Source organism: Mugil cephalus, chromosome 8 (assembly GCF_022458985.1).
Source record: "Mugil cephalus isolate CIBA_MC_2020 chromosome 8, CIBA_Mcephalus_1.1, whole genome shotgun sequence".
Classification (NCBI taxonomy): domain Eukaryota; kingdom Metazoa; phylum Chordata; class Actinopteri; order Mugiliformes; family Mugilidae; genus Mugil; species Mugil cephalus.
In genome coordinates this window covers 27,531,878-27,546,635 of record NC_061777.1, presented here as the reverse complement: position 1 = coordinate 27,546,635, position 14,758 = coordinate 27,531,878, and the positions used below count along the sequence as shown (strand labels likewise).

Below are 14,758 nucleotides of genomic sequence, written 5' to 3'. Positions count from 1 at the left end.
ATCTCCTGAATCATTAGATAGTCCAGTGGTATCACATACACTGGATTATGAATGCTGGTCTGAATTTCTTTTGTTTGCGTTGTAGACTAGTTTTGTCCAAAGTCCTCTATTTGGAAATCACTCTGTTGTTCAGTTACAAAACAAATATAATATACATGGACCTACACACTATCCAAACTACAGTATATGATGACCTGAGTCAACTGACATGCAGTGACATGTATTTTACAATTCAAGGTAGTACATTGTCCAGACTAATTCAATTCAGTTTTTTCAATTAAATTTTATTTAAATAGGCCAGCCAGGTAGGTGAGAGAAGAAAGGAATAGAGAAGAGTGGGGCAAACAAGATGATACATACTGTACATCTGTCATACATACAAAATCTAAATATAACACACATGCAGCATTTAATCATGATACAAAGAAGAGTACAAGATATAGCTGATGCATGTTACATAAAGACTGATAATGAATAAAAGAATGGATATAGTTGGCATTCAAAATATTCATTGTAGAAACGTTTAGTGGGTGAACAGAGTGCTCATAAAGTCACTGTTGTATACAAGTGGCATAGAACAGGGGCATAAAACCATCAGTGAGGTGTTTCACAATACTCTCAACACACTCACACCTAATGAAAGGAGTGAGAAAATATCTGGAATTAGGTAAGATCTAAAACCTAGATCTATCTAAAATCTCCTCCTAAAAGAAGAGAAGAGATTCTACTACATCTGGCAACATTTTATAGATGACTTTTGTGTTTAGACCGGGGGAAGGTTTCTACTTCCTGCAGTCTTTCTTTCTTTCTTTTAATCTTAACTAATTTTAGTTAAAATATCTTTATTTGGTAAGACTGCTCTATGATTAGTTAATAGTGTTAATCTTATATTTTTAAGTTTTGTTGTGGTCACCTGTCATTTGTTTCAGTGTACTATAGCTTCTATTTGGTGTGATGACCTGTTTTTGTGCACATGCCTGGCTTTGATTAAGGTAGTATATAATGTCTTCTGTTCTAATATTCATTTAAAAGGGGCTGTTGTGATACTGGCTTATGCAATTGATTGATTCATGAGAGGACATTAACCAAAACAGTATGATATGTCACTATAAAAGTATGTCTTGTGTTTATTACAAAATAAAATATATTCAAAATATTTGCCATCTGTCAGTACAACAGGAACATTCACTAACTGAATATATTTCCCCAACACCACATCTTGTATGTTAATTTTTCTAAACACATCAACGGTGTAAGTAAACTGTATGTTAAAATTCAACATGATTTGGAGTCTCTTTATGTGTGGTGTGACACTGTGGTGACACTTTCTTGATTTGTCTTGACACTGATGAATTACTGTATTTAATTCAAGGACATTCCAAGCCTGTGCAAATTTGTTTTCACATATAACACACACATACATGTATTTGTAGAAAATGCAAATCACGTAAGAGTAATTGCCTTTGGTATTGGAACTGCAGTGGAGAGGCCAGTGGAGGAAGGTTTTGTTTTTCTATGATAATTGCGCAAGATAATCTCAGCATGAATGGTCTTATAGTTTGCTGCATGATCCCATTTACAGAACTGGTCTCTAATAACAATCTCAGGCATAGGAAAGGCTCTCAAATGTTTACGTTGTTTCCATCACTTAACCCTTTCTGTGTTTTTGTCGTTCAGGTGGCTGCACGTCTTCAGGTGTTCATTGTCGTTGTTGGCTACACCCTTCCCCAATGCCGAGCCAGTCCAGGGCAAATTTCTGCTTCACTTCATCTCTCAATTAAAGGAACAATTTAAACTTCCAAAGCAACGCAATATCTTGCTTGCAGAAGGGAAACTACTGAAACACTATTATTGACAAGGTAAATTTAGAACAGAAGAGGCTCCATCGAGCACAAAATTAGTGGGCCTAAATAATGCTGCTGAATAATACTATTGCAAATAGGAGAACACTGAGCAATATTTAGTAAGTAGTACTGCATTACTCATTTACATTATTTATTATGATTTTGTAAATCCCACCAGTTTTAAATTAAGGGAAGTCATTCCTTTGTATGTTTATTTGTTATTTCTTGAACCAGAACCCCACTTATTTTTAGTTATTCATAACTTAGACATGATGGATCCTTGTTGGCTTCACAAATGAAACTAAATAATGCAAAATCAATAGTAACATTGCTCTAGTGCCTGTACCCAGCCACATACAGTGAAACATGTTAAATGCTTCCCTTTGAGGTGTTTCTGTGTTTGCAGTGTTCAAAGTGACAGCAGAGTAGTATAGAAAATTTAATTTGAACCCAAATTGTCTGTTATCCAAAAGCCTGACAGCGATCTTATCTGTAGGAATAAAGGAATTACTGACTGGTCCTGACCATTTCATTAGAAACACAACCAGATGGAGAAAATGAAAAGGCAGAAAAGTCTGATTAGTTTGGATTCTACTGTATTCATACCCAGAATAGAAATTGGTCAAAAGACAGTCATGTGTCTCTTTGAAAGCACTTGAAAGGTCTGTTTTCATCGAAAACTCTTTCAGATTGTCCGTATTGTCCTGGCGTTACTGCTCAAGCTTTCAGGAGGGTTTCCTGCAGCACACTTCTGGAGTCTCCTGCAGGTTCACCTTAGATCTGCAAACAGGAAAGATAAAATTCCATCATGTGATGCCAAATGTACCTCTTTTTTGTTTAATCAAAGTGTGTCTAGGTAAAATCAGTGAAAGCTTTGTATTATATAATAAGTATATAATAAGTAATATCAAAAGCTAGACTTGCAAATAGGTATTCCTTCTTACAGACAAGATTATTCTGCATGCTTGGAAATGCCGCAGCTCTCTAGATGTGTTTTCTTGTGCCTGACACACTGTTAGGTCCTTTCTAGGCTATATGGGCCTTAATATATCATTGTGAATACGTGAAGCTTTTAGGTAGCTGTCAATCACCTGCTTTCCCATGCTATTCAAATCACTTCAGTCACAATTTTCAACCTCTCAGTTCTTACCCAATGGTTGCTTACCCACAATCTCAGAGCCACTCAGTCCTTATTCCCTGTTCTTTAAATTCACTGCACCAACTCATGTTTCTTATATTTCTTATAATAACTAACTGAACTCCAACATCTTTTGTATAAATCAGTGAATAATTCGCAGACAAACATGACACAAATCTGTTAATTTGCGCTCACCTGTTGTGTGTCATGTGACTCTTGACCAGGTGTCCAGCAGCCAGGGCAGCCATCAGTGAGAGCTCTCCAGCCAGTACAGTGGCACACACCACCCTGGCCAGCTGCCGGGCATTCTCCCCTGGACAGGTATCACTGGCTCCCTGCACACCCAGCATCTGAAAACACATTTCAATGCACACACACACTTTTCTTTAAAAACAAAAACACAAACAAAAAGAAACAAACCTGTGTAATTTTGCTCTAGCGAGACAATTTTGCGAGACATCATCGCGCTGTAACTAGAGCTGAGCGGAGCTTGAGGACAAAAAGGGAAATAGAGAGAGAGAGAGAGACAGAGGGAGAGAGAGACGGAGCGTGCGCGAGAGAGGGAGAGGTGGTAGTGGGGGGTGGGGGGGCAGAGAGAGAGAGAGAGAGAGAGGATCACGGAGAGGAGAATGGCTGCTGCATCACTCACCACGCCACAACTCGTGGACAAAGCAGGGACGTGAAGTGCGATATGGCACGACTTTGGTTTGAAAACAAATGAGCATGGCAAGGCAATGACACCATGCAAACGGTGTTTTAAAATGTATCTGATTAAGGGTAGAAACACCACCAACTTAGCTACATTCAGTGTTAAAAGCAAGTAACGCCACCCCCCTTCACTCTCCACAAAAGTAGCTCTGGAAGAAAACAAATTAGAGCTGCACTGTAATTACCACTAAACTCTGGTTTAAATAACCTTTTATATTATATTATATTATATTATATTATATTATATTATATTATATTATAGTCTCACAGTGACAGTTTTTAAAACTTTTTGCCATACATGTAGTCATGGTGATTTACAATAAATCTGAAGTGGTCCCTTAATTTTTTTCCAGAACTGTAAAATGCATGCATGCATGATCTTTATAAAGTAACAAACTTTTACATACACATTTAGCCATTTAATATGTTATAAAGACTACAGCATAGTGAAATACCATTTAAAGACATTGGTCCTACTTAAGATGGCCTTGAGTAGGACCTAGGAAAGAAAGCCCTAGTGTTTTGAATCGTTTTTTATTTAATTTATTTTAAAATTGTGTTCTTGTTCTCTCTTGTCTCTTGTTAAAATAAAGTCAGTAATGACATTTTTTTGTGCTCTCTTTTTATTTGAAAAAGTATCGAAAAATATCGAAATACATGTTGGTACCAGTACCAATACCAAAATGTTGGCATCGTGACAACACTATTTCAACAAAGCATGGTAGCACAGTGTCTTTATGGCATTTTTCCAATGACCTGATAACAAACATACCTGCCTCTGCCTTTGTGAGTGTGTGTGTGTGTACCTGGAGGCAGGCTTGTTGGGGGGACAAGTTGGTTCCTCCCCCTACAGTGCCCAGTTCTATAGAGGGCATGGTGCAGCTGATGTACAAGTCTTCGCCTGTTGGTCCCGATGGCTCCATGAGGGTGATGCAGTTGCTGCTGCCCACTGACTGGGCTGGATCCTGGATGAAACACATACGTACAGTATAAACATTTCCACAGGAGACAGAAGAAGACATCACAGAAAGATATTTAGTCAAACTGATGCAAAATATTTCCTTAAAAGTATTTTACCTGTCCACAGGCTATGTAGATGGCAGTCACCAAATTGGCTGAATGTGCATTAAACCCTCCAATGCTACCAGCCATAGCTGACCCCACCAAGTTCTTATTGATGTTGACTTCAACCAGAGACTCTGTTGTTGTTTTCAAAACCTTAGACACAAAAGGGAACATCAGTTTACTGTTAAAAGATTAATGGCATTCTGACAAATGTGCAATGAATAAAAAAGCAGAACAAATAATCACACAAACCAAATTAATCTAAAATACTATTTTCCAGATTGTGAAATGGAATCTATATCATTTTCTTCTGTGTAGTTTTTAATGTTTTCATGTTTTCTTTACATTAATGAGAGAATTATTTACTGTATTGATCCTTTTTTCTGTGTTGTTACATTTTGGAATTATCCAGAGAGATCAAGATTAATAAAAGAGTTTTAAGAGAAATATAGTAAGTTCAGATGTTTCAAAATAACTATTTGAGCATATATTACAACCGTATGTTCTCTTAGTATTCTGACAAATACCGTCATAAGGTTAACTAACTTCTTTGAATGTATTTTCTGACAGTTCATTTAGGGTGTTTCTTGGCACGATCTCAGATAGAACCCAACTGGTGGTCTCAAATGCAAGAAACTCCAACTTTGTTGTCAAAATCATGTCTAAGTAACAACTTCATGAAGGTTTTTTTATTTTCCACTGTGGGCAAGTCTATGAAGGCAGTGGAATTAGAATGTGCAAATGCAAAATGGCATATAATGGTAAATGGATTATATCTTCACAACTCTAAGGGCTGTATGAATAATTTGGTCACCTGTGACACAAACACCTATGAGATTGCTACAAAGGTGTCAAAATAAAGATATATGGTACTGTGTCAGAGAAAATTCACCTGGAACAAAGTAGAAAATATAAATTTCTGTTCTTGCCTAAAAAAACACTTTATTTAGAAAACCACCCCTGGTATGTGGGTTAAATGCCCAATTTAAATATGAATTAGTAATGTAAAATTTAATTTACAATTTTGTACAGAGAACAATTTTAGAAATGTTTTAACCCATTTATGTTCAGGTGGAACCACCAATTATGCCTTTTAGTCATATTTTGGCACCATGTGTGCCATTGGATCTTTCTCAGGTACCAGTCTGAAAAAAACAATTTTGTTTCACTGATATATCACTAAATACAAATACAACAGTTTTGACTCATTCACCCAAACCGTGTAAAAGGAGGCCTTCATGAAACTCAAGGAGAATATCCTGCCAACCAATTGGTCAAATTTAATGACTGACAACTCTATCAACCAATCAGCAATGCCGATCCAGAGTGAAGTAAACACAAAGATCCCATATTGTCAGCGACCCTACACTCCAACCTAGGAGCCTCTTCTTTTTCATGTAAACAAATAGGAGCTCCATGATTCATTTCAAACTGACACAGAGTCATAGGTGAAGCCATAAGCAGCATTTCTGGAGCTGCAATATAACTTTTAATCACAAAACAGCAAAGGTAAGACATACTGATGATTTATGTTATTGTTGCGACTCTTTGGTCCCTAGCTGTCTGAGTTTTTGTCACACAGTGAAGATACAGACATATCTGTAATCAGCAGAATCTCTGCTTTCATATGACACATCAATGTGTGACTATCTTGAAGTGGTGAGGTTAGTAGAAACACTCAATGAAAGTTTGCCGCATTCTTGTTTTCGTCACGTTCCTTGCTTGCGGTTTTATTTGTGTTTCGTTTAGGTGGCAATGCCTGACAGAGGCTTTTAGATGAGTTTCTCCCCATCATTGTGGTGTATTACATGTTCGGAATGGTGTATGCTATAATGCGTTTAGGCCGTCTGTAGCACGTGTATCTTACCTCAGCCCCTCGTACAGGGGTGCTCAGGTCGAGGTGGTTTCACACAACACAAATAAGATTTTCTTTTGTTGGCTACAAAATATTTCTTTTATGTGCATTGATGTAATAGATGGGGTAGCAATATAAAACGCAGTGGGAAAAACGGTAGCACAAAAAACATTTAAAAAGTAGTAAATATGACAAGATGTCATGACTAGAAGGTTGACTAAATTAATATTTATTAGATTATAGATAAGATAAGATAAGATAAGTAAATACTTCTAAGTTTAAATTTACTGTATATTGGATACTATTCCAATGTATTTTTTCATCTTATAATAAGCCCTTTAATAAAAATAAAAAAAATACTTACTTCTCTGACCACTTTGGAAGTAATGGTGGCTTCACAGACAACGGACTTTCCCCTGCCTTCGATCCAATTAACTGCAGCTGGTTTCTTGTCTGTGCAAAAGTTCCCACTGACAGCCACCACCTGCAGCTCTGGGAAGTGCTGCTGCAGTCGGCTCAGAGCCTGCTCTGTACCCTGTGTGCAGACAATCGTAATGCATCAAATAAACTGGCATTACATATAATATCCAACATTTTATCAAACAACTATCTTCACATATATATTCTGTCTAAAATATCTAAAAGTTACCTTAGAGATCATATTCATCCCCATGGCATCTCCAGTCTTTGAATGGAAGCGGATGTAAAGATTTCTCCCAGCCAAAGCAACCAGCAATCTCTGGAGCCGTGCAAACCTGCCAACAGCCATGTCATTGTGTTTCACACAAAACCAACATGCCGTGTACACACTCCAAATTCAAGTTATTCCCATGACAGTTGTCATGTTTTACCTGCTGGTGTTGTCAAAGGCCTCCTTGATGGCCTGAAACCCATCTGTGGTCTCCAGCCAGGCCTTTACTTCAGCAGCCATGCAAGCAGAGGGTAGTCTCACAATGGGTCCCCGTGTCATGCTGTCAGCCAAAATTCGACTGTTGGCTCCACCACTCAGCTACAGCATGTATGGAACAGGCCACAAGTCAGATACAAGATTAACACATTATGGTGTTCAGAGTATTTATCACGAGTCGTGATAACAACAAAAGCACAAGATGAAATAAAAAACTCCTTTTAAAAACTTTATGAGTTTGCAATTATCTTGCAACTGCACACCACATTTATACATATTATACATGTCCTGTAATTTCAGTGACAAAAACATGACACTCACAGCAATGGCTCGACAACCACGATTTGTGCTGGCAACCAAGCAGCCTTCAGTAGTTGCCATGGGAACCTGGAACTGTTTACCATCCAGATGCAGTGGCCCAGCCACACCCACTGGTATGGGAACGTAGCCAATAACATTCTCACAGCAGGTGCCTATAACCTAAAAAAAAAGAACTTTGTAAAAGAGTTTCACAGAGAGGATTGAATGTTTGTCTTGGGCGAGCATTTCTTTACCTTAGAGTAGTCATAGTCAGTGTATGGCAGACAGGAGAGTGCAGAGGGAGAGGGCAGCTTTGCAGATATGATCTTTCTTCTAATGGCTACCCCTCTCACTGGTTTCTCCATCATGACTTCCAGTTTGTATGCAGGGATGTGTTTAGAGTTGACCAGCAGCATCACTTCGGAATCACTCAGGAAACCAGGGCCCAGCTTGAAGACATACAGTCTCAACTTACTATTCAAGTAGCTTATTGAAAACAGTGGCCAGTTTCTTTTTTAATTCAATATATATCAAAATCTTCTAGCAGATTATTTAAACCATATAGACTGTAGATAATAATATAAAAACAAGGACTAGAACCAGGAGAGATACCTAGTGGAGGTCTCCAAGCAGCACGGGTCTGTTGCAAAATAATTAAGACCAGAACTCTAAATGTTATTAAAAAGAAACCTTTATCTTTATCTGTGTTGGCCAGATTTAAGGTTGCTTTATGTTACTCCAGTGATATATTTCAGTCTGTGATAGTATGTTACCTTGATGTGAATACTGCATCCATTTACACTTCAGAATTCACTCAAATACTTTAGCAAACAGTGGATGTAGTATCATTCAGTTAGAAGTGTACACATTTTAAAACTGTAGTATCTATGCTAATGGAAGTATTTGTTTTACTTTAAACCACATAAACTTAAAGTTGTCTACTGTTCCTGTCTGCTGTAGCATGATGCAGTATAATGCCATTCTGTGCTATATGGTTGTTGTTTGTGGTCTTAAACATATTAAGATTCTTTAGGTATTGACATACTGTAATTTGTTCTTGTACATGACAAGTTTGTAATGGGAAACACAACTGTGTTGAAGGATTAGATGAAAGGAGAAATATGTGATGACAGTATGGGTTCCATAGTGTAGTTGGTTTACTACTTTTCCAATCTGGTAACCCCAAATGCTCAACACTGCTATCAGACATTTTCTAGACTTGGCCTGACACGAACTTACTTCATCTTCGCATTAAGACGGTCTTAAAATAGATTCTTTTAATTTATAAACACTAATGAATAAGATTAAATTTACTCTAGTTAATCAGATTAAAGATGCTTAATATCTTTTCACCCACCTGTATTGTATATTCTCACCTTGTAGACACTTTCAATATTTTTTTCAATATTATTTTTATTTATTCTGGTGTTCTGCATGTAGCATCCCCTATGATAGCTGACATGAGTTGACACATTTTGCAGTATCCCCCCTCTTCAGAAAATTTGTTCAGATTATGGGAATGACGTTTGTTGTACAGTTTACGTGCATTACATTGGGCCCAAATTGCATTGGAGTTCTTGAACCATCATCTGCTAAATTATTTAACATGTCTTTATTAAAGAAAATTTCCAGCACATTTTAGGAGTGCTGTAACCAATTGGCTATGAAATGTGCATTGTATTGATACACACAAGTATGTTTTGTGTCAGATAGCTTTAAGTGTAACTTATAGAACCATGGCACGCTGACAATGTAGGTGTGTTATGCTGTCGAAAACATTTATACCTGAACACAGGTGTGTCTGCATTGTTATGGAATTATGCCACTGAAACACTAGGCGGTGACTGGCCAGCTGTGTTGAGTTTGACTCCACACTTCACACAATGGTGAGTGAAACTAAGCTCATATTGGAGTTAGTTGAAGCTAATAAATGTGGATCAACACATTGCAAAATTCACTGCAAAACAGAACACAGAGAAAATATCTGTGTAGATGGGGTGTATGGGCCTGAATAAAGGAAAGTTTCTATGCTTGTCTGGTCGCTGAGTCACATGAACAAGGAAATGCATTTCAGACTAGTGGCAGCCTTTATAGTCTGCACCACACAACAGGTCATTACATTCATGGGGAGGTGCAACTCGGGTTACAGCATGGGGTCTGGAGCTACGCCGTAGCTATGTCGTCAAATTACTACACTGTTGCCCATAAAGTTGGAATCATATATTATTATATAATTATATTTATATTGATATTTCTGCACATCAGTTATATGTTTGTAGAGATTCATCAATGGTTTTGAGAAGACGATCAAGAATCAAGAATCAATTGTCACAATCATTTCATTTCATTAAGAGGTAAAAAAAAATACTTTCCAAGTTTATTGGCAACAGTGTAGAAATTGCTTTTAAAGGTGAGTTCTGAGGAAACAAGGCCACACAGAACCAGTGGAAACAGTGCAAATATATTTTCTATTGCTGTCATGCTCTAATTGGTTCAGCCTCAAAGTCTAGGCGTCTAAGCTCATTACAGTCTAGTTAAATCACACAGCTACCTCAGGCCTGCAGTTTTACTGGTAAACTCAGACTACATGAACAGAGAGTTGACTAAGGTCTTTCTGTGAAATGTCTCACCTCAGGGTTGTTGAGGATGGCTACGCAGTCGACCAGGCTCCTGGGCTTCTGGGGGAGGCTTGGCTGTGGGGTCTCAGACTTTACGTCTTCATCTTCTTCACCAACGATAAAGGAGCTCTTGATCTGGTTATCAGCAGTTGTGGCAGACAGGGGTCGTATAACCTCATCTAGGGAAACAAGTAAAAGTTGAATATTACAGTTCTACACACATCCATCTGCTACAACAACATCTCTGAGTGTGCTCACACCTCTTTTCTCCGTCTGAACAGATGCTGGAGTAGCCTTGCTATGGGCAGGGGCAAGATCTACAGATTGGGAAGCAAGCGGCTCCTGCCTGCAGCATGTTATAGAGGGTCGTCGCAGGTTTAGAGTAGGGGTGGACATTGTAATGGGGTTCTTCAGTGACAATGTGGATTCCATCTCAGCTTTCTCAAAGAATATATACTTGATCGCCAGAAGCAGGGCCAAGGCCAGACAGATCACTTGTTCAATGTCCATAGTTACCATCCTGCAAAGAAAGTCATTAGGTTTTAGTACTGTTTTCAGCAGAAAGCACAGGTCTTGATTTTCTTTACTTTAGACTTCATAAACCTGCTGTTTTTACTCAAACCAATGTTCAATCCATATATAATTTTTCCATCCCCTGGCAGAATTTGTAAGAAATGCAGCACACTTACAAGAAAACAGCGATAAGGAAAAAACATTTATTCTATATTAAGTAGAATTCAAAGCAAAACAGTGGCACAGTCATTAAACAAAACTTAGCAATAAAGGAAATACTAAAAAAGTTAGTTGTAACAAGTTGTAACAAGCTGAAGTGGCTTTTCTGTTTTGGAACATAATTCAGGTCAGGCGTGGCTTCAGAGCTGATGAATGCAATTGGTCCTCCAATATTTTCTGATATCATTCATAGTAGAAGATGCACCACAAAACATCAGAGATCCACCTCTATACTCCACAATACAGAGGTATGGCCATTCAAACATGCAGCCCATTTTTCGACTTCTTTATTGTACATTTGTAACAGTCACATTGCTTTGCCTGTATTTCAGCTTGTCGGTTTTGTATTTTACTTCCTGATCAATTCCTGATCATTCTGGATGAAGTCTTTGTTGGTCTGAGTTTGAACTCTACTGATTAGCTTTATCAAGTCTTTTAGATATTTTTTTAATTAAAAATTGTACTACCTTTTCCTGTAAAATTTCACTACCTTTTCCTGTAGGCCCTTCGACAACACTTTTGCTTAATTAAGCAAGATTATTTGCTAATTGACTTAAATTATTATAATTGAGTTAAATAAAATACTAATTATACTTTTATTGCTGTACTCTGTTGTTAGCCCCACACCACACCCTATTAAACTTGAGCTGGTGAGGAGAACTTTAAAATGCCTAAAAACTGTCTCATGATTCATTAACTTAGTGACACACAAAACAAGAAATGCAGGGGCAGCCATCACACACATGCAAACAAAGCAAGAATATCACTAGCCTCACCTGGTGAGGTAGAAGTGCCAAAGTGGTTTCTCTGGCTCAATCCTCCTGGGTGAGAGGTGATCCAGTTCCATCCCAACCTGTGGGATGCCCATTGTGGTGTTGATTGACAAGGGCTCAGCAATCCAGCGGCTGTGGGCGTGAACCATTACCAGGCCCAGAGACTGGAAACAGAGCAGACAACGGATATGACACTCAAGTTCAAATAAAAACTAGGGAACAAATAAAGCATGAGAAGCATTACCATAATCATTTTGACTCGCTGAGTTACGGGGTTGGATTTGCTGTCCTCTTCCTCCATCACTCGAGAGAAGTGGCTCAACTGCCAGATTGGATGGCCTTCCTGACTTTCACGAGACAACTATGGAAACAAAGACAGCATGGTGATGCAAACTGACATTGCCACACACATGTACACACATCAGCTGAAAACTTTGCCGTTACCTCCAGTACCAGTGAGACACACGCAGGGAAGAAAGTCATAAACACAAAGTAGTTGGCCAAGACAGACATGCATCCAAAGCAACACATGATTTCCAACTGCCTCACACCTGAAAGATATGAGACAAACACAATAATTCACATATGACATTGACACTGTATCGCAAAATTTGTCAAATCAGAAAGCCACTAAAAAATGAGTGAATGAAGTAGAAAGAAATTAAATTCAAACTATGCTTAAGCTCTTCGTAGGAAATGCTACTTCACAGCATCATATGTAAAATGTGATTTATATTTAAAACGGATGTTAAGATGCTACCTACTGACCTCCCCATGTAAACTGTGGGGAATCGGTTAAACATACAAAGATGGAGTTCAGTGCAAAGTCTGCATAACCCAAAACAAAATAATTTAGTGATCCAAATGGATGCAAGTACCTGACATGGTTCCCACTCCAATCACTAAGGACTCTACCAGAGCATCCAAAGTGAAAGTAGGTCCTAGTACTGCCATGCCACGAGCAATGTTGTCCCTCACTTCATCCTGTAAAGTTAGAGGAAAATATACCACTCCTGCCAAATGCTGAATTTCATGAGTGATGTTGCGACATAATGAGCAAATATTTATTCATACCTGAGAACTAGAGCTTAAGGCAAATTTGGCAAGAGCACATGCTTTGGAGAGGTCTATGAGAAGCAGGAAGAAGGGCAAAGCCTCACTGGAAAAAAAGGACAGAACAATCTATTGTAGTTTTTAAACAAAGATACTGGTGAAAAGGAAAGTGTCTTGAGTATGTCCTTACTTGAGGCCTGTGAGCTCTTTATCCAGAAAGTGAATGACAACAGTGCTGAATACGAAGCTGGAGAATATGGTGAAAAGGCCGGCAATGCCTATGAAGGAGATGATCAAAGGCATTTTAGTTTACGATAGCTAGTATAATTAAAAAATATATCCCTTTAACAGCCACAGGCAACCCAATCACATTCGACATGCTATGTGACCACTACTAATTTACCTAAAATATATTTGGATCCAAGTTGCCTCAAATTCTGGAATTGGAAGTAAATGTAGACGATGGCAATACAGCGTGTGATAGTCACGATGATAATATCACTGCTCAGAATTTGCTGTGAAAAAAAAGAAAAGAATCATGAGTAGTGGTAAAAATGTACAGCCAACTGTTTAATCTAGGTTAGTACTTTACACTGTCGCATATATATATACTCCTACAGACAACATGCTTTTGATCATCCAGCTTGCTTACCTCCTCTGTTTTGGGGCAGTCAAAGTTCCAGCCACAGATCTGGTCATTGCCAGTGAACATATTCATGGACATCATACATATAGTTAAGGTGACTGTGCCAACAATCACCTCCCAGGGGTGAGAGGCCACCAGGAGGCCATGGGCACGGAATAGACGGGTCAGCATGGTGCAATTGAGCTACAACATAACACAAGTAAATTAATGTACAGGCTAGCAGGTAGTATAGCAGTATAGCAGTATGGGTGGAGGTGACTGTGCACTAGAATGTCATTATTAATCGTCCACAATGAGATCAAATACAAAGATTACAAATCAATAATCAGTTATAATCTTCGTTTTCATACAGCGTAACAGGTACATCTAAATGCATTATAAGAATAACAGTAAACAATAAAAATAATAATAATAAGAATGTAAAAATGTGTGGACCAGTGGCAGATTGTAACTTAAGACCATGAAAAATCCAATGAACTAACTTTAATTAATTAATGACCTAACTTCGTCGTTTTTTCCCTTTATCATTAGTCTACAAGTTAATTATGAATAACTTTAAATGCGTCATTTAAGTAGCTTAATAGATTACACTTGACCACTGCAAAGCAGGTTGCTACTGAACCAGGTGACTCGCGGTGGCAAAAGTGACAACCCTCACTTTATTTAGCCCTACTAAACAATTACACATTGTACATGGAGTATTCTTCCTAAAACTATGATTAAATCCTAACAGCGCGGTGAACAGATTCGACGCTTTCAGCCGAAGACAAACTTAAATTAGTCTAAAATAAGTCTAATACACATATTACACACAACGTATTTTTCTAGTATCAGCGCCAGTGGCAGGCTGGCTTACCTTGGTTAAAGAATGATAATTAAGATGGGTTTAGTAATGATTGGATCCCTGCCTCCTGCACGAAGCGGACTACGAGCCGACTGCGAAGAGCCCGTCTCACAGACACAGGACACAGGAGGCGGATTCAGCGACTCACCGCGTACCATACCGATGGAACCATGGCACGCTACTGCATCATGCGACACTTCAGCCAATCACGTCGGTCACCTGCTTCACGAGCGCCGTATACACGCCCCGTTTCCAGGGCGACAGCAGTAATGGGG

The 14,758-nt window shown here is 38.4% G+C and overlaps 1 protein-coding gene across 1 annotated transcript; it reads right to left on the bottom strand.

Annotated features, from left to right (window-relative positions):
- Positions 1 to 263: 263 nt before the first annotated feature.
- On the bottom strand, positions 264 to 14,663 carry LOC125012064 (3-hydroxy-3-methylglutaryl-coenzyme A reductase-like). The gene is made up of 20 exons (XM_047591673.1): positions 14,496 to 14,663; positions 13,646 to 13,822; positions 13,397 to 13,508; positions 13,184 to 13,271; positions 13,015 to 13,099; positions 12,819 to 12,924; positions 12,385 to 12,491; positions 12,185 to 12,301; positions 11,944 to 12,104; positions 10,696 to 10,955; positions 10,448 to 10,614; positions 8,072 to 8,266; positions 7,839 to 7,997; positions 7,462 to 7,619; positions 7,260 to 7,365; positions 6,975 to 7,145; positions 4,768 to 4,908; positions 4,497 to 4,655; positions 3,178 to 3,332; positions 264 to 2,624 (listed from the first exon to the last, which is right to left on the bottom strand). Exons 2-20 carry the CDS (start codon positions 13,808 to 13,810, stop codon positions 2,570 to 2,572), a joined length of 2,667 nt encoding a protein of 888 aa, XP_047447629.1. The 5' UTR covers positions 13,811 to 13,822; positions 14,496 to 14,663; the 3' UTR covers positions 264 to 2,569.
- Between the last annotated feature and the right edge of the window lie 95 nt (positions 14,664 to 14,758).